Source organism: Carettochelys insculpta, chromosome 1, assembly GCF_033958435.1.
Source record: "Carettochelys insculpta isolate YL-2023 chromosome 1, ASM3395843v1, whole genome shotgun sequence".
Lineage (NCBI taxonomy): Eukaryota > Metazoa > Chordata > Testudines > Carettochelyidae > Carettochelys > Carettochelys insculpta.
Genome location: NC_134137.1, coordinates 133,727,056 through 133,753,567, shown reverse-complemented (window position 1 = coordinate 133,753,567; position 26,512 = coordinate 133,727,056). Strand labels below are relative to the sequence as shown.

Here is a 26,512-nt window from a genome sequence, read left to right as displayed (position 1 = left end):
TTGCATGAAAATTTGAGTTATGCGAGGGATACAGAAACACAACCCACATGTAACTCCATGGTTTACTGTACATTCCTCCTTGGAGATTTTCAACATACATGCAGTTTTAGCTATATTTTTATGATTAGAGTGAGCTACATGCTTGGAAATGTCAAGTTGTATTTAGCCCATAGCAGTGTAATGTAAGTAATTGGAGTGACCTTTAGCAGTTGTTCTTGTAGTTAGCCTGGGTCTTGCTGCCTGGCTGCATGAAATGGGTATCTCAAAGATACTCTGCAAGTAAAGTACTTTGGCAGATTCTTGTAAGGAGGATGGTGTTAGTCTATGGAAGAGCTGTTACATTGTAATACAGCCAGATGTGTGCCAGACTGGTTTTATGTTAATTTGATTATAATATGTTTCCCTCCTATTCTTTACCTGTGGCACACGATCATTTAGTCTCCTGAGGGTTACAATACTTTTGGTCTAATTTTAGTTTGAGGTTTCATAGTGCAGATAACTGGGTATTGTTGGCAGTTTGTGATGCATAGGATGTCAAACTAGATGGTCTGGTGGTGCCTTCTGACAGTAAATTTCATGACTTTAATAGAAGCGCTTGGTTTTGTCATAGCTCCGTAAAAGCTTTTAAAGGATATTTAAAAAAAAAAAAAAAAACTGGTCAAAATATACAGTTGTCAGAACCAAACAGTTCAGTTCATGAAAGCCTGTTAATAGTCCTGCAGAACTGTGTAGCCATTGGCTGTATCAAATAAGAAATAAGTGCTTAGAAGTCATTTAGAGTAAAAGGATGAGGTGTCATTAAAATCTTATGTAGACTTTTAGTTGAGGTGTTTAAATTTGTCACATTTTGCATAATTTAAAAGACAGGTCTCAGTGAGTATATTTGCAGTTTATATGGGGAAAAATAAGTAAGTTAGGATAGCCAGTACTTGAGATTAACTGGGAAGACTCATATCACACAGTCTAGCATCCAGTGTTCTAGTCTGTTCATTTCTTAAAGTGTTTTAAACCATTTATTCCGTTTATTGATTTCTTTTCTTTCTTGCGTTATTAAAGACAGATGCTCATTACGCCATACTATCTCTCCTGCTGTGTTTGTCTGATTCTCCTTCCAACACCAACTATGTGGAAAAGCCAAGAGAGAAAGAAGCGGGTAGGTTAAAAGATTTTTATATTTGAAATGAAAACCACATAGACAAGTAGCGGTCTGATGTGGCCTTTTTTTCCCCTTTGTAATCTGACAACATGCTGTTTTAGTTATTTCAGGTATCCTCTACTGTATATCTTTTGTGGGTTTTTAAGTTTTATTTAATTAACCTATACATCTAAGACACTGGAAACTAGAAAGGTTGAGGGTAGGAGGAAAGGTTAATGTGACTTTTTTCCTCATCTGGGTTTCTTGTTTAAAACCACCCCTGTTGGTTTCTATCTGAGGGTATATGTTTCCACTCATGGGTGGATTGTTGCTGCAGTGACTGATCCACCCATAGTTGGTTTAGTGAAGACCTTCTAAATAATTTTTCTGTCAACTTTGGTATTCCACCAGATCTAAATGAGTAAGGGGGTTTGAGAGAGTTTCTTCTTTGGCCCAGCATGGTGTGGACCTTTCAATAAGTAGATCTAATCTATGTCAATTTGATTTACATTGCTAACATATCTCACATTGCATAGCTTACATTGGGGTGGGCAATAACTTTTGATGGGGGAGGGCTGCTCCAAGAATTTGGAAGGTGGTCAAAGGCTGCACTCCTCCATGATATTAAGGGAGGAGGTGCGGGGCCTGAGATGGAGGTTGGATGCAGTAGGGAGTTTGGTATAAGAGATGGGGATGCAGGAGAGAGCAGGGGATCTGGGAGGGAGTTTGATTGAGGAAGGCAATTGTGACCTTGGGCAGGAGTCTGGGATGCAGCAAGGGGGAAGGGATTTGGATTGTGACCTGAGGCAGGAGGGGGTTGTGACCCAGGGCAGGGGACTGGGGTGTACTGGTTTGGGTTGTGACCTAATGCGGAGTGGCGGGGGGGGAAATGGGACCTGGGGCAGGAGGTTGGGGTACATGATCTGGGAAGGGGTTACGGGTGCAGGAGGAGGGTCAGAGGGTTTGGGTTATGTGAGTTTTGGGTATAGTGTAGATCTGCCTTGAGGGCCAGTTGATGCACTGCATTTAAATGTTCATATGTTATAATGACAGTCACAGTTAACACCCTCTCATTGGAGGGCCCTCTGAGTGAAGTATTCTGTCACTGTTGGGATCTCTGTGTTAGGTTTAATGCATATTGGTGGTCCTAGATGAACCTTGCATTACTGATTCATTTTTTTAACACTGTTCTGACTGTTTCATTACACCAAACTGAGCCAAAAACAAAATCTATCCAAAAGTTAATAACTTTTGCATGCAATTTCACATGGGATAATTATGCAGTAACTTGACATAATGCAGTTTGGTTATTTCTGTAATCTTTTCGTTTTAAATTTTAAATGCTGCTTTCCTCTTCTAACCAGTTTTAACTTGATAACATTAGCTATCTGCCTATACTTACCAAGAATTAATTTTACTAAGTCTCCTGGTTTTGTGGTAGTATTATACAATTTCCCCATGTTTCTGATTACAAACAAGTGGTAGTAAATTAACAATCCCCACTGGATCAAAAATGAAAGGGGTAGAAGAATGAAACGCACACGAAGACAATTGGGACACCACACACTCTTGTGATATTCATTTGCAGTGCTGAAAAAGAGCCATTAAAAAGACTGTTTGAAACAACATTTTAGTCTAGAAACTGGAGACAGGAGAGGAAGCCACAGCATGTTCCCTCTCTTGGAACGTATTGGTGATGCAGCTCACACTGCGTTGTCAGCACATCCCAAGAGTGGGAGTGTGCAGAGGTTCTCAGAAAATTCCAGTTACCTTCTTATTGGCTAACAATGTACTATTTTATGTGGTTTATGTGGTGATTATTTTATTTAAAAATATTACACACTGTAGTTGTACATATTCTTTTACACAGAAGGAAAGACAAGATCCCTAACCTGAGTAATTTCCTATGTGGGTTTCTGATTCTTCAACGAGTTGTTCATGTGTTACTTTTGGTATGTCCTAGACCACAAAAAAAAAAAAAAGTTGGGACACTCAGTCACAAAGCCCATTCAGCTGAGTGTGTGATACCTAAAAATACCAATGGAAACATTGTGATTCAGACTACAACCTGGGTTCTGAGATGAGCTCCAGTCAAAGGGAGAATGTTTAGCCTGCCCTTTTTAGCTCCTGAGCTCCACCAACCCAAGTCCTTTGATCTAGGGTTTGAGACTCTGTGCTGCAGTTTTTTGAGTGTAAACATAATCATTGTGTTCTGGGAGTAGTTCCTGTTGGATTTGTATTGTACCACTGGAAGGGGCCTTGAGACGTCATCAAGTCCAGTCCCCTGTGCTCACAGTAGGACTATTGCCCTCCCAGACAGACTTTTTTAATGTAACCTGCTCCAGACCCTTAAAAGGCCCCCTCAATGGTTGAACTCACAACCATGTGTTTACAACACCAATCCTCTAACCACTGAACTATTTCCCTCTCTTTCACCTCTTGCTTCCCGTTAAGCAAATGGGGTACTCACAGTTCAAAAAGTTAGGCACTTTTGCAAGTCTTTTGCAGGATTGAGACCAATGCGTGGTGCAGGAAAAGGTGAACTCAAGACAAATGGGATGACAACACACCATATTACAAATTGTGAGAGTCTAAAACTCAAAATCAGAGAAGCACCTCAGGAGTTGTGTATATAATTAGAGAAAGAAACAAGAAGATATTTCATCACACCACTTAGATTTTCACTGAAAATTGTATGTCATTGCCAAAGAAAGTGACAATTTTCAATGAAAAAATGTGTCTCAGGTCAGTTTGTGCCTTTAGCAAAATTTTCATCTTATTATAGAGGAAGTTGAAAGTAGCCACAATAATACTGAGTTTCACTTTTGTTCTTTTTAGAAAAGGAAGAAGAATTTGACTGGGGAAAATACTTGATGGAAGGTGAAGAAATTTATTTTGACCCCGATATAGACACACCAGTAAGTAATATCTTAAAACTGACTGACTGCGCTCTTAGAGATAGTATATGCAGTATTTAGGATTATAGACATTCAATAAATCATATAATTCATGGCTTGTTGATGTAAGACGCTATAGTTATGGCAGGACTCTTTCTTTTTAGAGATGTGGATAGTCAAGAAGTCTGCTAAATGTTTGGGATCATAGGAGTGAAGGCTGTATCATTGTGAATAAAATCAATTACTTATATTTTTCATTTGTATTTATTTTCTCTTTTAAAAATGAACTATTTTAAAATAAATTATAATTTGTCTATTGTAAGGCGTAAACTTATTCTATTAAAATAATTTAAATAGAAAAAAATGTACAAAGCAGTACGTGCTTGCTGCTGATGCTTTACAGAAAGTCAGACCATTGAAATGGTGAAAGTCATTCTTTAAGTATCTGGAACCAGAGTTTGTTGAAGTGCTAAATCAGTTTTTTACTGTATTTGCATCTTCTGCCAGTACCGAGAGGCTTTTTCTATATCAGTGACAAGTAAATTTAAGGTTAAGCTGATTGAGTTAGAAACAGCAGGAAAGTTTGCCTTTTCCAGTTAGAATAAAAACCACCTGTTAGAGGATGAAATCTACTATTTCTAATATTTTGGAGGGCATGGTGATCAGAAACAATTTAATTAACTACAGGTCTTTCCTTTGTTTAAATAAAACTGTTTTGAAATACAAAATGTATTTTTATAAATTTTGATAAACATTTTGTTTTATCTATCCAGCATGTTTTGAGTTTTTATTTAATAAAAAAAAGTTTTGGTCCATTTTATTTGAATTTCCATTCAAATAGAGCTTAATGCAAATCACACTTAACAAAATTAAACAGTTAGTAAATAAGAACATAAAGAACCCAAGGATAGTCACGTTGCATCAGCCATATTAATAATGGTCCAGCCAGTCCATTGTCTTCTGACAGTGGCCAGTGTCAGGTGCTTCAAAGGCAAAGAACAGAAGAGGTAATCAAGTGATTTGTCCGCTGTTGCCCATTCACAGCTTCTGACAAATGAAGGCTGTCGATGTTTCAGGGCTTGGTTTTGCATCCCTGCCCATCCTGGCTTATAGCCACTGAAATGCATCCTTTGTCATTTTCTAACATAAGTAAGAATTAAGACTCTAAACAAATGTAAACTAAGCTATATAATTGTTTCAGTACATGTGAGTATCCTAGTTAGTGTATCCAAGGTGCACCTAATCCTGACACAATGGAGGAAGCAAGTCCTCCTCCGAGAGCATTCTAGGGCCATGCACCTCTGTGTCAGGTACACTACTGCTTAGCCCTGCAAGATCCGATTGTGGAGAAGTACAACATGGGGAGGAGGGAATCCAACTGTGGGATAGGTGGCGTCTGTGTGGGGCTCAGTGAGGGAGGGGAACTGTCTGGATAGGGGCTTGTTGGGGGCAGTCTAGGTGGAGAGGCAATGAGACTCAGCAGGGAAGAAGTCTGGGTGCGGGGCTCGTCAGGGTGGTCCAGATGCATCTTGCTTGGAGGAGTGGGGAAATGAGTGCAGGGGGCTCATGAAGGATCTGAATCTTGACAGAGGGCCTGGAGGTCTGAATGCACAGGAGTTGGATGGATAGGAGAGTGTTTCCCTGTACAGTGACCTCTTCCCCTAGGGCTGAGGAGTGATGGAGGCAGGAAGAAGAGGGAAGGGAAGTTGCAGGGCCAGAGGGAGGTTTTTGGGGTGGCATGAATCTGACCCAGCCCTGGCTGATGCATGCAGGGGAAGTGCACTCCTCTCCCTGCCTGGCTGGAACTTGTGGGTAAGCTCAATGAAGAGTAGGAGTCACTGCCTGCAGCATGCCAGGTGTAGAGGAGGTGGGTCTCAGCATGGAGTATCCAGGTTAGAGGGGCCCTGAATGTTTGGGGAACAAGGCAGACAGGATAGGTGTGACCTGGCTCTGGCAGAGCCATTCCCAGCCCTTTTCTGACCTCCTCCTTGCATCTGTGCAGTGATTTACCTCTCTGTGGCTGCTTTGGGCACCCTAAACAATGTGCTTGTCCTGCTGCAGAGGGGCATGTGATTGCTCTTGCAATTTTCTTTTGCTTCTTTACAAGAAAATCATTTTTTTGAGGTGACGCAAAGAAATTTGCAGCGTACATGAATTCTGCTTGTAAGGTCCGTGCTCCAAAAGCTTAGTTTTGATGTCTGTAACTTAACAGTTTGGGTAATGTTATAAAATATATACGAGGAGGAAAAAAATCATATGAGTTTTCCTTTTACTTTCCCTCATATCTTTTTTACCCCAAAAATTAAATAAATAAATAAATAAATAAATGGACAAAAAGTAGACCTTCTATTAATAAACTAGGAAAATGCAACCTACATGGAGAAGCTGTAACATGGGTACAAAACTGGTTGAAAAACCATTCCAATAGAGTAATTATGAATGGGTTATAGTAATGCTGGAAGGGCATAATGAGTGGAGTCCTTCAGAGATCAGTTCTGTTTAATATTTCCCTGCCAAGAACTGAATATACCTCTTTCCATCATGCACATTACACTAGAATTTTACTTGGTCTTGTCGTACTTGACAGGATTGGTCTGAAGAAAGCGAAGAGGAGGATTCTCAGCAGCCACTGAGCAGGGAAGACTCCGGCATTCAAGTAGACAGGACACCACAAGAAGAACAAGACCAAAACAAGAAAACGATGTCTCAGGTCACATGGAAAGGTTTGTTGTTCAAAATTCTCTCAATGGAAGGTTCTCATAATAAATGTATTCCTATTAAATGTTTCTCACTTATATGTAGCTTCCAAGCCTTTCGTGGTTACAGGTATTTTTCTATATTAAAGTGGTCTGGTATTATCACTATAGTTAAGGTTGAAGCAGTACTTTGGTTGGCTGTGGCCACACTTGGCCAAGACTTCGAAATGGCCATTTGCATGGCCATTTTGAAGATTACTTTTGAGGCACTGAAGTGAACATTCAGCACCTCATTAGCATTAGGACGCTTCTGGCCATGGCACTTAGAAAGTACCACTTTTGAACGTGCACAGCTCAGGGAATAAGGGGATTTTAAAATGTGCGGGGTCCTTTCGAAAAGGACCCCCATGTAGCCACACCGACCCGTGCGTGTTCGAAAGCAGTGCTTTTGAAGCGCTGTGGACGGAAGTGTCCTAATGCTAATGAGGCGCTGAATATTCCTTTCAGCGCCTTATTAGTAATCTTCAAAATGGCCATTTGCATGGCCATTTCGAAGTTTTGGTCTAGTGTGACCAAGTCGTTATGTATTGTAATTGTTCTTTAATGGAATAAAATGGTAGTGCCTCATTTGTGTGTAATAAAAGTTTGATCCAATTTCCATTCAAGTCACTGGAAAGACTTCTATTTATTCCTTGGGGAGCTTGCACACTTATGCTGCCATAGAGATAAATGCATATCAGATAACTTACATGTCTCAGCATAATTCAAAGCTTATGTTATTAAACATTAACACAGAAATAAAAGCCAGCATTAAGAGAAAAAACACAAAACAGTTGAGCGTCCTTGGGTATAGTATAAATAGATGAATGAAGTATTTTTGGAAGAAGAAAAGAAAAAGCAATGCTCCCAATAAATGGGACGACTCTTCTGATTTGTTTCCAGGAGGTTTCCACAACAGCTGTGAAATTATAGGAGAGTGCATGGAAGGATGTTGTACCTAGACTAGAAGCTGGTTATTTGTGATGAGGCTAGGTGTCAAGGGGGCTGGAAGGAGGAAAAATTATTTTTAGGTTATCTAATGAGTGCCCAGTGTTAGGGGCACCCTGGCTATTGGGTGAGCTTACTAGTGTTTGACACTTTACTTTTTAAGGGCATCTTTAATACTGGTTTTGTGTGTTGTTTCAGTAATGGTCTAATTACATACATTTCCTTAAGGTGGAAAGATCTATAGTCATTAGTATACCTCTGTCTTATTTCTAGGGCCTGATTTTTCCAAAGGCCAGGCACACTTGTATGTAAAGTAACATACACATGCCATTACCATGGTTATATATTCAATAAAGTGCAAACAGACAGGTGTAATTAGGCATTTGATTGAATGGAGCCATATCCTGAAATTAATTCATTGTTTGGGTTCTTATTGTTGGGACTCTTTTTTCTTTTTATAAGCTCTCCCTGTATAAATGAAAATCCTTCACTGACTGTCAAATATCTTACCAGTGGGTGAGCCTGATGCACGCAGCTGGCTGGAACAGCATGTGGTTCCTCAGTATTGGACAGGAAGAGCTCCTCGTTTTTCTCACAGTTTACACCTACATTCCAATTTAGCTGCTGTCTGGTAAGGGAAACATGATCACATGTATGTTTGCTACTGATATGAAATCAAGCCAGATAATGGTTTAATGACTGAATAATGATTTTGGATAAGCTGTGATTCTGTTAATATGTAAAATGTGCACTCTTCCAAAATATGGAGTTAGCGTTTGTTACTGATTTAGTTTACAATGTATATGTGCAGATTGAACGAAATGAGCTAGTGTAATTCTAAATTGTTGTGCTGAACAATCATAGTTATCTGTGCTCAGTAAAAATGCATAAAAATGTCTGTGTTAAATTCTGACATTGGGTAGGACAATAACACAAAGTGAGTGCTGTTATGCCCATCACAAATTCCAAATCTCATTTTGGACAAAAATGGAGCATATGTAACAATACCAAATTGTGATTTGATTGGATACACATTCATTGATGCGTTCAGTGAATGTATTTGCATATGTTGAATTTTGAACTAAGAAATTGTATAAATTATTTGTACTATGTGTTAAAAATGAATTAAAAATACTGAAAACTTTAATTCTAACATTTTGCACTATTTTTTAAAATCCATGTGCCAGTGAAGAATTCATGGAAGGTCTATGAATAATTATAGAATTTTTTCCTTCAATCCTGTATTCCTGTTTAGGGACGAAGGAGTTTCCATTCCTTTCACAAAATTTTGAGAGAACATGTGTTACTTTGAGATAGGATGGAATATTGGTTATCTAAATATATACTTGCTCTTGGATTTAATGTATTTAAAACATCTACATGTTCTAAATCATTGAGTCAAAGAAAGTGGATTTATCACATCACTACATAGAATATTGGATATTAAGTAATTAAGTATTTGAGAGTTGAAATACTAAAACTAATACATCAAATATTTGCTAGTTAATAGTTGTTCAGGTGTTACTTGAAAAATATTTTGGTGGCTTTTCATATTTTTTCCTTTTATAAAAGTTGAGTCAACTTCTGCTGTTGTTTAGAGCCTGCACAGCTCCAATGAAGTCTTTAGAGTCACAGGTGTAAAGTAGGGGAAAAATCAGCCTTAAGATGATTGCTTGATTGTTGTTTGTGAACTTTTTGTTCTTTAGGGACCAACACTTGTACAGCAGTGACCCCTTGTATATACCAGAGGAAAGGACTCTTGTCACTGAAACACAGGTTATTCGGGAAACTCTTTGGTAAGCAGAAGTCTCTAACATACAGGTTGAACCTGTCTAGTCCAGAACACACTTGTTCAGCAACATCTGTAATCCAACGTGATTTTAGTTAGCCAGACAGCCACTTATCATGGGTGTGGCCAAATTTCCCTTGGTCCCATAATGTTTGTGTACAGCCACCAGTCCCAGCTTTTGGAGTTCTGTGCTGCTATTTAGCTGTAATTTACCCCTAAATGTCTTCAAAGAGTCTAGTTACGTAGTAGGAGTGTAGGTATTGCTACTGGACAATATTGACCTCCTGAGGTCCAGTAAGTTCTCTCTTTCGGCACTAGTCAGTCCCAAGGGTGCTGGACCAGAGGGGTTCAACCTGTACTTTCATATACAGTTTATTTAATATTGAAATGATAGAAAAATCTTGCATCATAACTTAGAAGTGTAATGGGCTCTAATAGAGAAATTTTCAGCTGTCCTTCAGTGTCATAAGAGAAATATTGCTATGTTTTTGTTTTTTGTTTCCCTAATGTGGGAACCATCACCACTACTGCAGATTCTGTAATTGCAAGTTTGGCTATTAGTCTATGGTTGGTATTTCAGAATACAAATGTATCCCAGACTACCAACTCTGTGGCTACTCATTGTGCTTGAAATAGCGGTGCTATTTTGAGTACAGTACTCCTGTTCTGCTACACCCTTGTTGTGAAAGGGGTAACAGAACGTTTGAAATAGGTGCTTCTTTTGAACTTCAGTGCTCTTTGGACAGTACCAAGTTCAAAACAAGGTACCCAAAAATAATTTATGCAATTTACATTGCACCTTTGGCCTGCTTACATGCCCTACTCCTGGTGGAAGGAGTGCGGTGCAGGTCTTGCAGCTGTGGTGAGAGCCCCAGCTGCGGCAGCTCCTCAAGTTGTGGTGTGGGTCCTGTGGCCACTCTGGCGGCAGCCCCTCCAGCAGTGGCTCAGATGAGTTGCCAGCATTTATGTATTTTCTTTGCAGGAGGAGCAATGGGGACTGGTGGATTCAGCTGACTTCAGGAACAACGGGGGGGCCTGACAGACATCCATTGTTCTCAAAGTCCGCTGAATTGGAGTCTGCTAAATCGGGGGGTTACTGAAAAAATACCTATAAGCTTAATTCAGATGATGCTCTTACGTAGATGGAAACCTCTAAAAGAAAGAGCTGAGACTATAACAGCATGTTCTTTTGAAGATTTATACTTGATCTTCAGTAATATTGTTTGGGGTCTCTGGGTCACAATGGGGCCATTATTACTGTCAGATTCCCAGATGACAGTAGGGCCACATAACCGTGCCACCATGCCTCTGGTGAAACCAAGCTGGTTTGGGGGTTGCTACCATTTTTCTCTGATGTTTGTGTTGTCACTGTGATCCACCGCTTCGCAATATCAGCCGTACTTCTGCTTTAGACATCTATTACTCACTGGTGTTGCCCCATGTAAGTTCAAGAAATATTGCTTCTTTGATTGAGCATTAAAGTTTTTTTTTTTAAGAGCACTGGCAATCTCAAAGCTAGAGTAGTTACATCTGCATTGATCTGCTGGACATCCATTTATTCTCCAAAGTCTCCGTATGGGTCATCAAATTTTGACCAGTGCCATTTCTTTTCTTTGGCTAAGTCTTCTCTATGCCTAGTGTCCAGGAGAAGGCAGAGGAGATATTTATGAATTATGCACCCAGTTTTGGATGTCCATGATTAAAAGATGATCTTAGGTCCCATTCTGGAGGAAGGCTGTTAAGAAAATCTCATTGTGACAAATTGTTGGGTTTTAGCATTAAGAAGAACGGGAAGATTTTTCCCTGGCTTATAGCTGAAACTATTCTTTGTTTGAGTAATGTGCTTCAAAGATCTGGCTGATAATGGAGACAAAGGTATCATCCAGATTAGAGGTGAAAATTGTCATCTGAAGATTTGGGTTTGTTTTTGTTTTGTGGAATTTAAAATATTGCTGTTTTATCCTCAGAGTGTATTTGGATATTCCCTTGCTGCCCGGGATTGACAGGTCTTGTTCTCTTCCCAGAAGTATCATTGTAATGAATCAGTGAATCTGATTACTTGAAGAAAAATAGCCATTGCTGGAGATGGAACATTGGATTGGGGAACATTGGATTGGGTGCTCTGAAGTGGTACAGGAAATTTTCTCAGGTCATTGGCTAGTGGGTGTTGCTCACACGCTCAGGGTGTAATTAATCACTGTAAGTGGGAACAGAAAGGTAGGAGTTTGCCTTCTTTTTCCATATGGGGTCTCTTGCCCGGATCATCTGCACTTGTATCACTACGCTAGTTCCTTGCCTGTGCAAGGGCTTCAGTTTTTGGTATTTTGGTATCCATCCTGTTCTCTACTTGTGGCACACAATTGTTGAGTTTCCTGATAGCTGTCATACTTTTTGTATAATTTCAGTTGCTGGGCTTGATTTGCGAGTGCCTGGTTTGGCTGTGTGGTGTTGGTGGCTGGTGATTTTACAGGAGTTCAGTCTGGATGATCTGGTGGTCCCCTTTTGCCATAAATGTTGATTTTAAGGGTATGTCTAGCCTCTCAGTGAGCAGTGATTCCAGACTTTAGAAGACAAACCCCATGTTAGGTCTCTCACATTGAATATACTGTGTAGCCACGCTGTTGTGAGCTGCAGGAAGGATTAGCTGCCCACAGAATAATCCCATTCAGGAGGTCCAGGCTCCTCATACCACTTAAGGCTACATTCAGTTTTTAGCATTTTAATGTGATCAGAGCTAACATGCATATATCTGCTGGAGCTGGGACTCACATTCAGCTAAAAGTGTAGATCTACACTAAGAAAGGAAACTTTCAGAAAAGCAGGAGTAAATTTTCCTCTTAAGGATTTAATTTATTATATAATCCCTATACTGATATATTTTTTAAGAATGTGTTGTGTTCACCTTTTCTTGCTTTTCAGGCTTCTTTCAGGGGTGAAAAAGCTCTTTATATTTCAGCTGAATGACGGAAAGGTGTCTGTGAGAAATGACATTATTGTAACTCATTTGACCCATGTAAGTTATTTGATCAGTCTGAGTTGATTTTATTCAAATCTTGATTTAATATGTCTGTGTTTAGCAGGCTTGAATATTTGGGGGTTAGGAAACTAAACTAACTGTGGAAGAAGTAATGTTTCTGCTTCTATTCTTAACTTAACCTGCACAAATTTGTATTTAGTAAAACAAAACTGAGTGGGCTGGTGCCAGGAAAGAGGGTATAACTCAGTGATAAACATAACCATTTCATTATCTCAAATTCAACAGTCATATAAAAGATAAAATGAAAGTATCTTGTGATTTCTGGTCTTGTGAAAGGACTAATAGCCATTAGATATTATGAAAAACTTTATTTTGTAGAACTGCTTAAGATCTGTGTTGGAGCAGATAGCAGCCTATGGACAAGTTGTGTTTAGACTGCAGAAGTTCATTGATGAAGTGATGGGGCACAGCTCAGAAAACGTAACTCATGGAGCAATTTCTACTCCGAAGAAAACTACAGACCCTCCATTTAGAACCTACCAAGCTTTTATGTGGGCCTTGTACAAGTACTTCATTAGTTTCAAAGAAGAACTGACTGAAATTGAGAAGTGCATAATTAACAAAGGTACAGTACAAGGGATATTTAATGTATAATAGGAAAACTGTTACAGTAATGTACTGTGATACATATAAGTTTAAACTGTGAATGTAGTTGAATAAAATGCTATGCAATATTTTAAAAATGAACCATTTTTAGCAAGCTTATCTTTTTATCATTTTGGTTTTGCAGACAAAACAGTCACTCTTTCAATAGTGGTAGATAAGTTGTCACCTCGACTGGCACAGCTTAAAGTACTTCACAAAGTTTTCAGCACAGGGGTGGCAGAAGTACCACCTGACACTCGAAATGTAGTCAGAGCATCTCATTTGCTTAATACCCTCTACAAAGCTATTCTTGAATATGACAACGTTGGAGAAGCATCTGAGCAAACGGTATGTCAAATCTAACTTTACTTTAATTATGAAACTCAGGAGTGTATAGTTTGTTTTTATATTGATTTTTTACCATTGAAGAATTGATTTATAAGTCTGTTAGGTCACAAATGAAATACATGTCATGGTCTCATCCTGTTTTCTTGTTATCTATGTTATAAACCATACAATCCATTATGGTTGGCAGCTTGTGCTCAAAATAGGACTGGAAATGATGAATAGTGCTGGTTAGGACAGAAGTGAATCGAGAAAGCAGTGTAGAGAAGGTTACAGGGTATCTGCTTATATTTAACTGACTGCACAGCATTGCTTTTAGTTTAACATTATAGCTAGGGTGACCATCCATCCTGTATGAGGCAGCATGGTCCCATGTTTGGAATGCCAAAAAGGCGTCCCTACTTATTTCTTAAAAGGGACTAATTGTCCCATATTTGGGCCCTCCCGACCCTGACCTTTCCACCAGTAGCTGCACAGGCACAGCTGCTGGCGGGATTCACTTCCCCGAGTGTCGGAGAAGCAGGGGAGCGTGGGCGGCTGTCGCATCCCTGCCGCTTCCCCAGACCTGCTCCAGCAGCTGCTGCCCCCCGGGGCTTGGTGGAGCCACCCCTCCAACCCCCATATCTCCCTGTCCCATATTGGGAAAGGGGGAGATGGTCGCCCTAATTATATCTGGTCAGGTTTTTAAAAAAAATTGTATGTACATTTGTGTGCATAGTGGAAATACATATTTGCACAGTTCTTTGATTTGGCTTCTCTGCAATGTGTAATAGCCATCTTATTTAAAATAGCACGTAATTTTTGCCATGGATGGTGGATATAATGGGCTCTGCCTCCCTTTCATCTGCCAGACCCCTAGGGCAGATTTTGGGGGAGTTTTTGATTTATTTTTGCTTCATGCAGGTTCTGGGTCACCTGAGGAGGTGCTATGTGCCATTCAGCTTCCTGGGTTCATTAGTAATCTCTGAAGTCCAGGGAAATTAGTGATGAATCCAGGAAACTGAGCAGCACATTCTTTTTTCTTGCCACCCTGGAATCTGTATGGGGCATCACAACAGCATCTTCTGGACCTGAAATGCTTTTTCCCCCTGGGTAGCTTGGGGTCTGCGGGAGGGAGTTGCTATGTGACTACCATGGGCTCTGAACTCCTCTGGGGCAAGTGAGGAGGGGTTGAAGTTTCAGCCATCCAGAGGCTCCTCCGGCCAAGGGAGGTGTCTCATGGCACCTCTTAGAAATGGGGGTTGAAAGGGGCAGATCTGAAACTCTTTCCCCCCCCTTCTCCCCAGGGGCTCCTTGAATTTTGCCCCACATTTATAATTTTCCACAACAACTAGTGTTCACTCTTCATTGCAGGTATCCCTTCTCTTCTCTCTCTGGGTTGAAACAGTAAGGCCATATTTGCAAACAGTGGATGAATGGATTGTCCATGGTAACTTGTTTGATCCTGCTAAGGAATTTATCATTCAGAGGTATGGAGAATGATATTGAACAGATCAAAACGTGTTTGCCTACATAAACATTATAGTTGTTGAACAAGACAAACTGGATGGTAGCATGACAATTTTGTTTGGTAAAACAGCTAGTAATGGTTTTAAATGTTTAATCTTACTTTTATCTCTCTCTCGTCTACGTGGGAAAAACAGCATGAGGTAGTGAAACAGTGACCCTAGTTACTGTGATCTAGTATAAAATAAGTTAAATTTATTTGGACAAATGTGAAAATAAACATAATAATGGCCACACTTGGTCTCACCAACTGTCCCTTTAGCCCAACATCCTGTCTTCTGACAATGGCCAATGTGAGGTGCCCCAGAGAAAATAAACTCAAGAGACAATGATCAAGTGATCCCTCTCCTGTTGCCCATTCCTAGCTTCTGGCAAACAGAGGGCCCTTTGTGGCCCATACCCACTGAGGGACCTATTTTACATTAATTTATCTACTTCTTTTTTTGAACCTTGTTAAAATCTTGTCCTTGTTAAAGTCTTGATGGGTTTGGTCCTGCTTCGAGCAGGGGGCTGGACTCGATGGCTTTTTTAGGTCTCTTCCAGCTCTATTGTTCTATGATTCTATGATTGACCTTCATAACATTCTCTGGCAAGAAGTTCCACAGGTTGACTCTGCATTGTGTGAAGAAATACTTCTTTTTATTTGTTTTAAACCTGCTGCCTATCTCATTTGGTGGTTGCTTGTTCTTGGGGTATGAGAAGGAGTGTGTAGTACTTCTTATCTACTTTCTCCACACCATTCATGACTTTATAAACCTCTCTTGCATAGTCTCTTTGCCAGGCTGAAAATTGTCTTACTAACTTTGCCTCATATGGAAGATGTTGCGTACCCTTACTCATGTATGTTTCCCTTTTCTTATTCTTTTCTACATCCAATGCAGCTGTATCTTTTTTGAGATGGGGTGACCATGTCTGCACACAGTATTCAAGACCTGGGCGTACCATGCATTTATATAGAGGCAATGAAATATTTTGTGTCTTATCCATTTATTGATTAGTCCCAGCATTGTTTACATTTTTGGCTGCTGCAGTACACTGAGTGGGATATTTTTCAGAGGACTGTCCACAATGGCTCCAAGATCTGAGTGGTAACAGCTAGTTTAGACCCATTTATTTTATGTGTGTAGTTGAGATTGTGTCTTCCAATATGCATTACTTTGCATTCATCAATATTAAGTTTCATCTGTGATATTGTTCCACAGTTGTCCTGTTTTGAACAATCCTTTGTAGCTCTTTGCAGTCTGCCTCAGACTTCGCTGTCTGGAGCAATTTTGTATTGTCTGCAAGTTTTGCTATCTCACTGTCTTCCCTTTTTTCCATTTCATTTATAAATATGTTAAATTGGACTGGCCCCAGAAGAGACACCTGGGGGACATCACTAGGTACTACTTACTCTTCATTCTGAAAACTGACCCTTTATACCTACTTTTTTTTTCCTATCTTGTGAACAGTTACCAGTCCATGAGAGGACCTTTCCTCTTTTCCCATGGCAGCTTATTTTGCTTAAGAGCCTTTGGTAAGGGACCTGATCAAAATCTTTCTGGAAATCTAAATACACTATATCCACTGTATCCCCCTTGTCTTCCCCCAGTGAATTATTTTCATCTGTATGTTTTGATAATTTTTTTGCTAGTATAGTTTCAACCAATTTGCCTAGTACTGAAGTCAGGCATACTGGCTTGTAATTGCCAAGATCACCTCTGAAGCCCTTTTTAACTAGGGCGACACCAATTTTTATCTTCCAGTCATTTAGTACAGAAGCTTATTTAAATAACTTTACAGTCTACAGTTAGTAATTCTGCAATTTCCCATTCGAGTTCCTTCAGAACTCTTTGAGTAACGTCTGATGCTGATGTCTTATTACTGTTAAATTGATCAGTTTGTTCCAAAACCTCTTCTGGTATCACAGTCTGTGACAGTTTTTTAGATTTGTCACTTGAAAAAGAGAGGCTCAAGTTCGGGAATCTCTCTCAGATCCTCAGCTGTGAAGATGGATACAAAGAAGTCATTTAGTTTCTCGGCAATGGCTTTATCATTCTTGAATCGTCATATAGCATCTGATTGTCCTTGTTGTTTAGCAGGCTATAAAACCACAAATATTCAGATTTTTTAAATGCACTCCATTCTTTTTCTCAATTAATGTACCCTTAAAATAAATTACAAGATAGTGATAGCAATATGTTACTATGTGGAACCAAAACATAAGGGAAAACAATGTCTTGAGTTATTTTCTTGTAACTGATGCTAAAAGAAGCATTAGTTCTGTTGCATATTACATTTTGGTAACTTTTTTCAGTACAACAGTTTAAAATGGAAAAATGCAGAAATATTAAAACTGTGTTATTTTCCTACTATGCAGTATTACTCAGGCTTTTTTCTAGCTGTTCAACACACAAGGTTTTTTTAACTAGTTGTCTTAAGCATTTTGCATGGCTTGTAGAAATACATATTTTGTGTACTGTGAAAAAAGATCAACTGCTGTTAGCAGAATTTTTACTGTAATAATCCCAGCTCATTTAAGGCCAGGTCTACACTCGGGAAAAAATTGATTTAAGAAACCCAACTTCAGCTACAAGAATTGTGTAGCTGGAGTCAATCTATCTTAAATCAATTTTTGCTGCCATCTCCACAGCAGGAGATCAAAAGGAGACACTCTCCCATTGCTTCCCTTACTCGTCATGACTGTGAGGAATACTGGGGTCAGTGGCAGCAGTACCCTGATCATTTGATTTAGCGTGGCCACATTAGGTGCACTAAATTGAACCCCGGAAGATCAACTGCTAGCACCTCAATCTTCTGGTAAGTATAGAAATGGCCCAAGTTGAGGTACAGGAGCAACCTCAGAGCTGTCCTTGGTTATGCAGTTACTTGTGGCCATTCAGAAGTACCAGCTGCACTCCTTCAGCTCCAGCAAGGATCTGATTGTGTCTGGCTCATCTACTAAATTTATATTGCCTTCATGGGCCCTGATTGGCTGCTCCTTGTGTCCTTTCTGATTGGTTGCTTTTCCTTCAGCCACTTTAGATTGCTTGGTGGGGAATAGTCTTCTGGTCTTACCTGGAATGGGTGTGACAAGACACTAGTTTCCCCCAGCCTCATCAGTAGTCTCATGTTCCCGGTTCTAATCTGTTGTGCAATGATTCTGTAAAGGTTGAACTTCTTTAATCTGGAACCCTCTCATCTGGCAAACTCTGTAATGTGGCATGATTTTAGTTAGCCTTGATGACTAGTTATCATGGGTGTGGCCAAGTTTCTGGTGGTCAAATAAAGTTTGTTTACAACCACCAGTCCTGGTCCTCAGTGTTCTGTGCTGTTATTTAGCTGTAATTTACCCCTAAATGTCTTCTATTAGCCCTGGAAGCAGGAGAAATGTTGGTAACATGCTAGAAAATATTGACCTCCTTTCATCCAGCAAATTCTCTCATCTGACACCAGTCCAGTCCTGAGGCTACCAGATGAGAGAGGTTCAACCTGTACTACGTAAAGTTACCATCATTCTGTGTCAGGTGACTGCACGTCAGTCATGTGTAAAATGATTACTTTGTTTATATATTGTTCATTAAAGATACTTGCAGAGTTCTTCTCTTAAAGGAAAAATCAAATGTCCAAATATAGATTGGGAAATAATGGGCTAAGTTGTAATGTTCTTGAAAAGAAGCTGGAGCTTACAATGCATCACAGATAGAATGAGTCAGCAGCATAACACAGTTGCAGAAAAAGCTAATATTCTGGAGTGTTTAGGCAGAAGATGTAAAACAGAAGATAATTGTTCTGTTCTACTTGGTGCTTGTGAAGCCTCGCATGCAGTACTATGTTCAGTTCTGGATGCCACACTAGGAAAGATGTGGACAAATTGGAGAGAATTAAAAGGAGAGCATAAAAAATTGTAGACCAAATTTTCTAAACCTTTTGTGCTGGGAGGTGTACAGCTGGACTTGTTTAAGACTGAGTGGGGACCTGATAAGTCTTCACATATGTTGAGGGCTGTTTCAAAGAAAACATCAGTTCTCCATGTCTGAAGAAGATAGGACAAGAAGTAATGGGCTTAATGTGCAAGAAGGGAGATTTACATTAGCCGTTAGGAAAAACTTTACACCAGGGGTAACTTACCAAGAGAATAGTCTTCAAAAGGAGGAGGGTATGGACTCTCCATCACTGGAAATTGTAAAGGGTAGGTTGGACAAACATCTGTCAGAGAGTGTCGAGACTGTAGGTTGATGTGGTCCTGCCTTGGAGCAGAGAACTAGGTTTGCTGACTTCTCAGTGTTCCTTCCAGCTCTACGTTTCTATGAATCTGTCTTTTCTATAGTGCTTATGTATCATTCCAAATGGAAGATGAAATCTAAATAGAAGATGTATATTATTATTTAATGGTGAAGACTTACCTTTTTAAAAGGACAACGTTGAATGATTTTCTTTCTCTGTTGTAGAAACAAAAACGTCCCAGTTAATCACAGGGATTTTTGGTATGCTACTTACACCTTGTATAGTGTGTCAGAAAAGATGGAGAATGAAGAGAAAATGAGTGATAATGCGAGTGCCAGCTCTGGCAGTGATCAGGCTCCCTCAAGCAGGCAGCACACAATGGTCTCCTTTCTGAAACCAGTACTAAAACAAATAATCATGGCTGGAAAGTCCATGCAATTGTTGAAGAACCTACAATCCAAAGATAATTCTCCACAGCAAGCTGTATCAAGAGGTGAAAATAATTTGTGAAAAGTATTCTCCACTATGTATGACAGAATTTGTGTTTAGGATGCACTGATATTTGTTACAGTCCACTCTTTTTCGAGTATAGAACTCTCTTTGTTACACTTGCATTGTGTGATTTGTAACTTCGGGTTTGATTTGAAACAACTGGTTCTACTCCGAAACCCCTGATGCATACAAGACAAAAATCAATGTGAGAAGAATCAATTTTTATCTTAATGCAGAATTTCTTTTATTTCTTTTTATTTTAATTTCTTAAGCTTTTTACTTTTTAAGATGTTTATTCAAACCATAAACTTATTTTCATATGTGACTAATCAGTTTTTCCAATTACTGAACAGTTCATTGGTTTAGGAATGATAGATAATAATAGGATTCCTGACTGAGGAAAGCCTGTTGTTGATTTGCCTGAAGAGCTTGATGTAACTGTAGATATGCTGAATATTCGGAGTAATCATCATGAGTGGTGATACACAAAGGACAGTGAGAACTGTGATATCTGTAGTCCTCACATGTGGGACAACATCAATTAGCTATTTGTAGGTTGTATAAGTCCCTTTCTATTTAAATGTAGAGTGAGGTAGCTTTGCATTATTTTGTAATGTCTTTTTATTTCCGTTATTCCTATTGGAAGGGAGGGGATAAACGATGGATGAAAATATGTTTTGTATTAATGACTGGTGGTTACTTTGTGCCTATGATATTTCATATTTTAGGTCCCAGCTCAGCAAGATATTTTAGTGTGTATGCAACATTAAGCATATAAATAGGCACATCAATATCAATATTTAAAGTTAGATTTGTGTGTAAGTGTCTTGCAAATCGCAACCTAGATACTGGTGAATGCTGCATATGGAAATATAACAAGCAAAACCATGTTTACGGTAATCTTAACTTTGTTGTTGTAGTATAATCAACATTGTTTCTTAGATTAATATTTATCATACATTTTACTGTCTGCTTCAGATTCAGAAAGAAAGAGTTTGTACACGTTGTTTCTGGAGTCTGTGCAGTCCCGTTTGCGACATGGGGAAGAACCTGTTCCAGATATTATTACAGAACAACAAGCTACAAAGCAGAGTTTGATAAAGATGCAGTCTATAGCAGAAAGACACTTAGAACTGGATGATGTTCATGATCCATTACTGGCTATTAATTTTGCTAGGTAATTGAACACTGGAAAGTTAATTGATTTTACAACTGTGTTATCAGAAGCTCTGGAACATGTCTAAAGGAGAGCTAAATGTTGTCCCAGATAGATGATGAATGGCCAAAGGTTAATTAAAAATAAAAGTTATTGAAATTAGTATTTTCAGAATGGTTTAATATATGCCTGCTGCATCTAGCAGGACTTGAATGTTTGTAGTGTAGAAAATGGGAACTGTCTCTAGCATAGCAATTCTTATTAATAAAATGAGATACATAAGTCCAGCTACCATTGCTGTCGCAACAGCACCATCTCATTCATTGTGAACACTTGGTTGCTGCTAGAGCTGCTGTAGTAGAATGGTGGAAAAGGGAAGAGAAAAAAAGCCATACTGTGCTCCCCAGGTCATCCCAATGACTCATGTCTTCCACTGGAGGACAACAAAGGGGGCAAGGAAATACCCAGCTTTGGTGAGTGTTGGGAGGGAGAATGAATGTGTTTCTTCCTCCCAGCACACACCTCATCCAGCTTTCAGAGGTCCATGAGCTGGCTCCAGCAGCATATATTCACCTCTATCTAGGGCTGGCGTTTTCCTAACTTCCAAGTTTTGTCTTATTCCTTTGAGGCTATGTCTAGATTAAAAAGCTTTGTCACCAAAACATCCATTTCGTTGACAAAACCTGTAAAGCATCCAGATTGCAAAGCATGTTCTGTTGACAGAACACAGCGCTTCTGTTGACTACCATACTCCGCTCACCACAAGGAAGAATGCCGCTGTGAACACAGAATTGTTGACAAAACACCACTCTGAATATTCTGGAGGTTCTTCTGTCAACAGAAGAGTCTCAGGGGTGCTGCGCAACTCTGTCTACTGTGGTTCTGGGTGGCCGTTTTGCCGACAGAGTGGCCAGGCAGTCTGGCCGCTCTCTGTCAACGGAGCAGCACGCTCTTTCAATCTGCCCTGCAGTCTGGACGCGATCTCTCAACAGAAGTTTTGTTGCAAGAGATCTTCTGAAGCAAACTTCTGCTAACCAATCCCTGTAATCTAGGCATAGCCTAAGAGGGATTGTGATAAGAGCTATGTGGCTATGCAGTGAAGTAAAATCCCCCTCTTAGACCTGTATATAGGCTACCCAAATCTATATTTGGCATCTCTGCATCTACTGCTGGAATTCTGTGTATAGTTCTGGTGCTCACAGTTCAGGAAGGATGTTGATAGTATATTCAGAAAAGAGCCACAAAAATGATGAAAGGATTAGAAAATATTCCTTATAATGTTAGACTCGGCAAACTCAGTCTCTTTATCTTAACAAAGAGTGTTAAAGGGTAGGGAACAAGTACTTCATAATGGATTCTGTGGTCGAAGAGAAAGGGTATGGCAGCATTCCATGGCTGAAGATTGAAACTAGATAAATTTAGACTGGAAATAAGGTGTGAATATTCAAGGTATGGTAATTAACACTTTACAAAGGATCATAGTGGATTCTTCATTACTGGCAATTTTTAAATCAAGGTTGATGTTTTTCTAAAAGATATTCTTTAGAAAATTATTTTGGGAAAATTCTGTGATGTTATGCAGCAGGACTAGACTAAACAATAACAGTGGTTCTTTTTTGGTCTTGGAATATATAAATCTATAAGCCCTTGTTCAGGCCTTTACATCTCTCTTTAGCCCTAAAAGTTCATGTATATACACAATTAATTATTGACGTCTGCGTTATTTATACTGGTATTGCTTTTCAGAACTACTACAAGAACTGGTATAAAAACACTGAATGAATGATTAGGTAGTTACAGCACATCATCCAAACTAGTACTCAGAGAGTAAGCCGTGCTAGTCTATACACTATCAAAACAAAAAGCAGTAAAGTAGCACTTTAAAGACTAGCAAAACAGTTTATTAGGTGAGCTTTCGTGGGACAGACCCACTTCTTCAGACCATATCCAGACCAGAACAGACTCAATATTTAAGACACAGAGAACCAAAAACAGTAAGCAAGGAGGACAAATCAGACAAAGATAATCAAGGTGAGCAAATCAGAGAGTGGAGGGGTGCGGGGGAAGATCCAGAATTAGATTGAGTCAAGTTGTTCTCTCCTACAGACAACCTCCCAACCTCATGAGGATCCTTACTAACAGCCACAGTGTGTACCCCAGGAACACCAGTCCTGGAACCTTTCCCTGCAACAAAGCCCACTGCCAGCTTTGTCCACATATCTTCTCTGGAAATACCATCACTGGACCTAACCAGGCTACTCACAGAATCACAGGCACTTTCTCATGCTCCTCTACTAACTTCATATATGCCATCATGTGCCAACAATGCCCAGATATTTTGTGTATTGGACAGACTTCTAACTCCCTTAGACAAAGGGTCAACGGGCACAAAACAGACATCAAAACACTCCAGATCCACAAACCAGTTATTCAACATTTTAATGGAATGGGGCATTTTGTCAATGACCTCAAGGTATGTGTGTTACTGAAGAGACATTATCGCTCCGTTTTAGAAAGAGAAGTGGACGAACTGACATTTATATTCAAATTCTGCACATTAACACATGGTTTAAATCGTGATGGGAACTTTCACTATAGGGGCTCGTCTGCATACTTGACTCAGGCTAATTCTTGATCTTCCCCCCCACCCCTCCACTCTCTGATTTGCTCACCTTGCTTATCTTTTTCTGATTTGTCCTCCTTGCTTACTGCTTTTGGTTCTCTGTGTCTTAAATATTGAGTCTGTTCTGGTCTGGCTATGGTCTGAAGAAGTGGATCTGTCCCACGAAAGCTCACCTAATAAACTATTTTGCTAGTCTTTAAAGTGCTACTTGACTGCTTTTCGTTTCAAACTAGTACTCGTATACCTTGTTATACAATGCTTGTATGAATGGTCACTCAAAATGGTGATGAGTATAGTCTTAGTTATGGCACTGATATCCATTGAGTTACCAGTATTGTAATGAATTATTTACTATTTTTTCAAAGCTTTTTTAAAAACAAAAAACTAAGTGAGACCACAAATTTTAAATGTACCATAGATTGTTATTATACGGATAAATTACTTTTTATCTAAGCAGCGTTTTTTGTTTTTTTTAATGAAGGCTGTATTTGGAGCAAAGTGACTTTCATGAAAAATTTACTGGTGGTGATGTTAGTGTGGATAGATCCTCTGAATCAGTGACATGCCAGACATTTGAACTGACATTAAGGTCTTGCCTATACCCTCACATAGATAAGCAATATCTGGAATGCTGTGGCAACCTAATGCAAACTTTAAAGAAGGTTTACAGGTAAGAAATGAAATTAGGTCCTGCTTAAAAGCATATTCCATTATTGTTGGTACGCCATACTGTAAAAACATAACTTATTTTAAGAAAAATAACATTTTCTAGTTCTGACTGTATTGTTCTTATCCCTTACTTACACCCAGTCGACACTAGAAAGTTATGCTGGTGTAACTGCATCACTCAGCTGTTAAAAAAATGCACATTGAGTGACATAGTTAAAGTGACCTAAGTCCCCATATAGGCAGTGCTAGGTTGATGGAAGTTATCATCTCTTGGAGAAGTGTTTTATCTGCACCAATGTGAGAATACCTCTGTGTAGGTAATGTCTGTACGGAAGTGTAGTTGCACTGTATTGTGTAGAATTGTAAATGTAGACAAGCTGCTAATTTGCAATGTCGTCTTTGTAGGGACCATTTCTCACTACAGTAAACCCTTGAGATGTAAGCAACCAAGTTGTGTGTGTGTTGGATTAACATGACTGACGCCCTTGACAGGAGCAGGGAAACCGCTCCTGTCATGGGCAGCAGCCTGACTCTTGCTGCTCCTGACAGGAGTGGTTTTCCGGTCCCCTGAGTGACAGGGAGCTGGGAACCACATGGCAGCCTGGCTCCTGGCTCCCCTCCACTTGCAGAGCCAGGAAACTGGCCAGGCTGCCCCTGGTTCCTGGCTCCCCACCTCTGGTTCCTGGCTCCCCACCACTGGCTGGAGACAGGAAACTGATCAAGGCTTCTGCCCTGGTCATTTTCTTGGCTCTGCAAGCACAAGGCTGGTCAGTTTCCTGGCTCCTAAAAGCCCATGGGAGCCTGGTTCCCTTCTCCCCATGACTTGTGTGATATTTGAGTTACACGGGGTGGTTGCAAGAACACAATCCCACCCCCCCGATAACTCGAGGGTTTACTGTATATATTTGTATAGCATGTAGTATGATAAGTTCCGATCTCAGTTTGGGTCTCTAAGTACTAATTGTAATACCAATAATAAGGGTAAGCAAAGGAAAAAGTAAAGCTAGGAGTGTGATTAAAACCTATACAACTTTTTATTTAATTAAATAATGTTTAAAAGGAACCTAACTTCATCTAGTTATTATGGTATTAAGTATTTCTGTGTAGAGAAGTATTAAAAATGAGTAAGAAATTGGCACACATGTAAATGTTCCAAAAGAGTAATGGGTAAAATCTTGATCCTATTTAAGTTAACTTCAAAGTTATCATAGACTTCAGTGGAACCAGGCCTTCACACAATCAGCTGAAAATGCAGGAGAAATTTTGGGAAGACAGAATATGATTATCAATTTAGAATGGGACCATTACAGTGCCATTAATTATGTGATATTGTCATGTTGTGTTCAATTAAAGTGACCTGCTCTTATGAACTTTCAGCTAGTACTAGGTCACCGTCTTTCTATTTATTTCTCATATGGCTCCTATCACTGTAGTATCTAAGTGTCTCCTAGAACCTCTGTAGAAAGAGGGAAATACTATTCCCCCTTTTCCTTAATAGATAGGAAACTGATAGTGGGACCCTTACATAAGCAAAACTCCCACTGAAGTTGGAATTTTCTCAAGTTCCACATTTAGAGAGAGACAGTATTTCTCTCCCTAAAGCTCTTCTAGGGAACTGGAGGCCTGATCCAGAAAAGTGCCTGAGTACATGAATAATCCTACTGAAGTAAATGGTACCATCAATGTTTTGGGCTAAGCACATGATTAAGTATTTTGCTACCTCTGGCTATGTGGAAAAAATGTATAATAGACTTTACTGGACTCTAGGATTTATTTGGGGGTCTTGTTATGATGAGACTTTTAAATATTGGAATTATGTAATGTGGCATTTTATATTAAAGGAAGACTTACAATGCAGATTGAAGAGATATTTGTATATTTGTATTCCCTGTTTAGGCTGGTAGAGTATTTGCAGGCAATGCGAAACTTTTTCTTGCTTGAAGCTGGCGATACTATGTATGATTTCTACACATCTATTTTTGACAAGATAAGAGAAAAGGAAACTTGGCAGAATGTATCATTTCTAAATGTCCAACTCCAGGAAGCAGTTGGGCAGCGTTACCCAGAAGACAGTTCACGGTAAAATCATGGAATTATATTTAGAGTAAAAATGACAGGGAAAAAAAATCAAATTCTTCTGCCTTCTTGTTGAAATGATAGGTTATGAAATACCTAAATATCAGACTCTATTATGACTTTAATCATCAGTATAGCTGTTAGGTTACCCTCATAGGTCTTTGTGACACTGTCAGAAATTATAGTGTGTATTGATAAATTATTCAAAATCCAGTATTGTGGAAGTAAGGTCAACATAAAATACCAGTGCATTAATTAATCTGTGCACTAAAACTAGTTTTCATTTTTAGATATTTGTTTTACTCCACAGTAA

At 39.4% G+C, this 26,512-nt stretch overlaps 1 protein-coding gene across 1 annotated transcript in view; it reads left to right on the top strand.

The window, feature by feature from the left end:
• The window catches only part of TUBGCP5 (tubulin gamma complex component 5), a 57,452-nt gene that overhangs the window by 8,421 nt on the left and 22,519 nt on the right, over positions 1-26,512 (top strand). Inside the window, exons 4-16 of the mRNA XM_074983302.1 lie at positions 1,057-1,153; positions 3,974-4,053; positions 6,620-6,755; positions 8,229-8,346; positions 9,422-9,511; positions 12,424-12,517; positions 12,860-13,106; positions 13,272-13,474; positions 14,825-14,940; positions 19,408-19,676; positions 20,654-20,852; positions 23,936-24,124; positions 26,020-26,202. Of these exons, the coding sequence (XP_074839403.1) occupies positions 1,057-1,153; positions 3,974-4,053; positions 6,620-6,755; positions 8,229-8,346; positions 9,422-9,511; positions 12,424-12,517; positions 12,860-13,106; positions 13,272-13,474; positions 14,825-14,940; positions 19,408-19,676; positions 20,654-20,852; positions 23,936-24,124; positions 26,020-26,202 (2,021 nt within the window). The remainder of the gene's footprint in view (positions 1-1,056; positions 1,154-3,973; positions 4,054-6,619; positions 6,756-8,228; positions 8,347-9,421; positions 9,512-12,423; positions 12,518-12,859; positions 13,107-13,271; positions 13,475-14,824; positions 14,941-19,407; positions 19,677-20,653; positions 20,853-23,935; positions 24,125-26,019; positions 26,203-26,512) is intronic.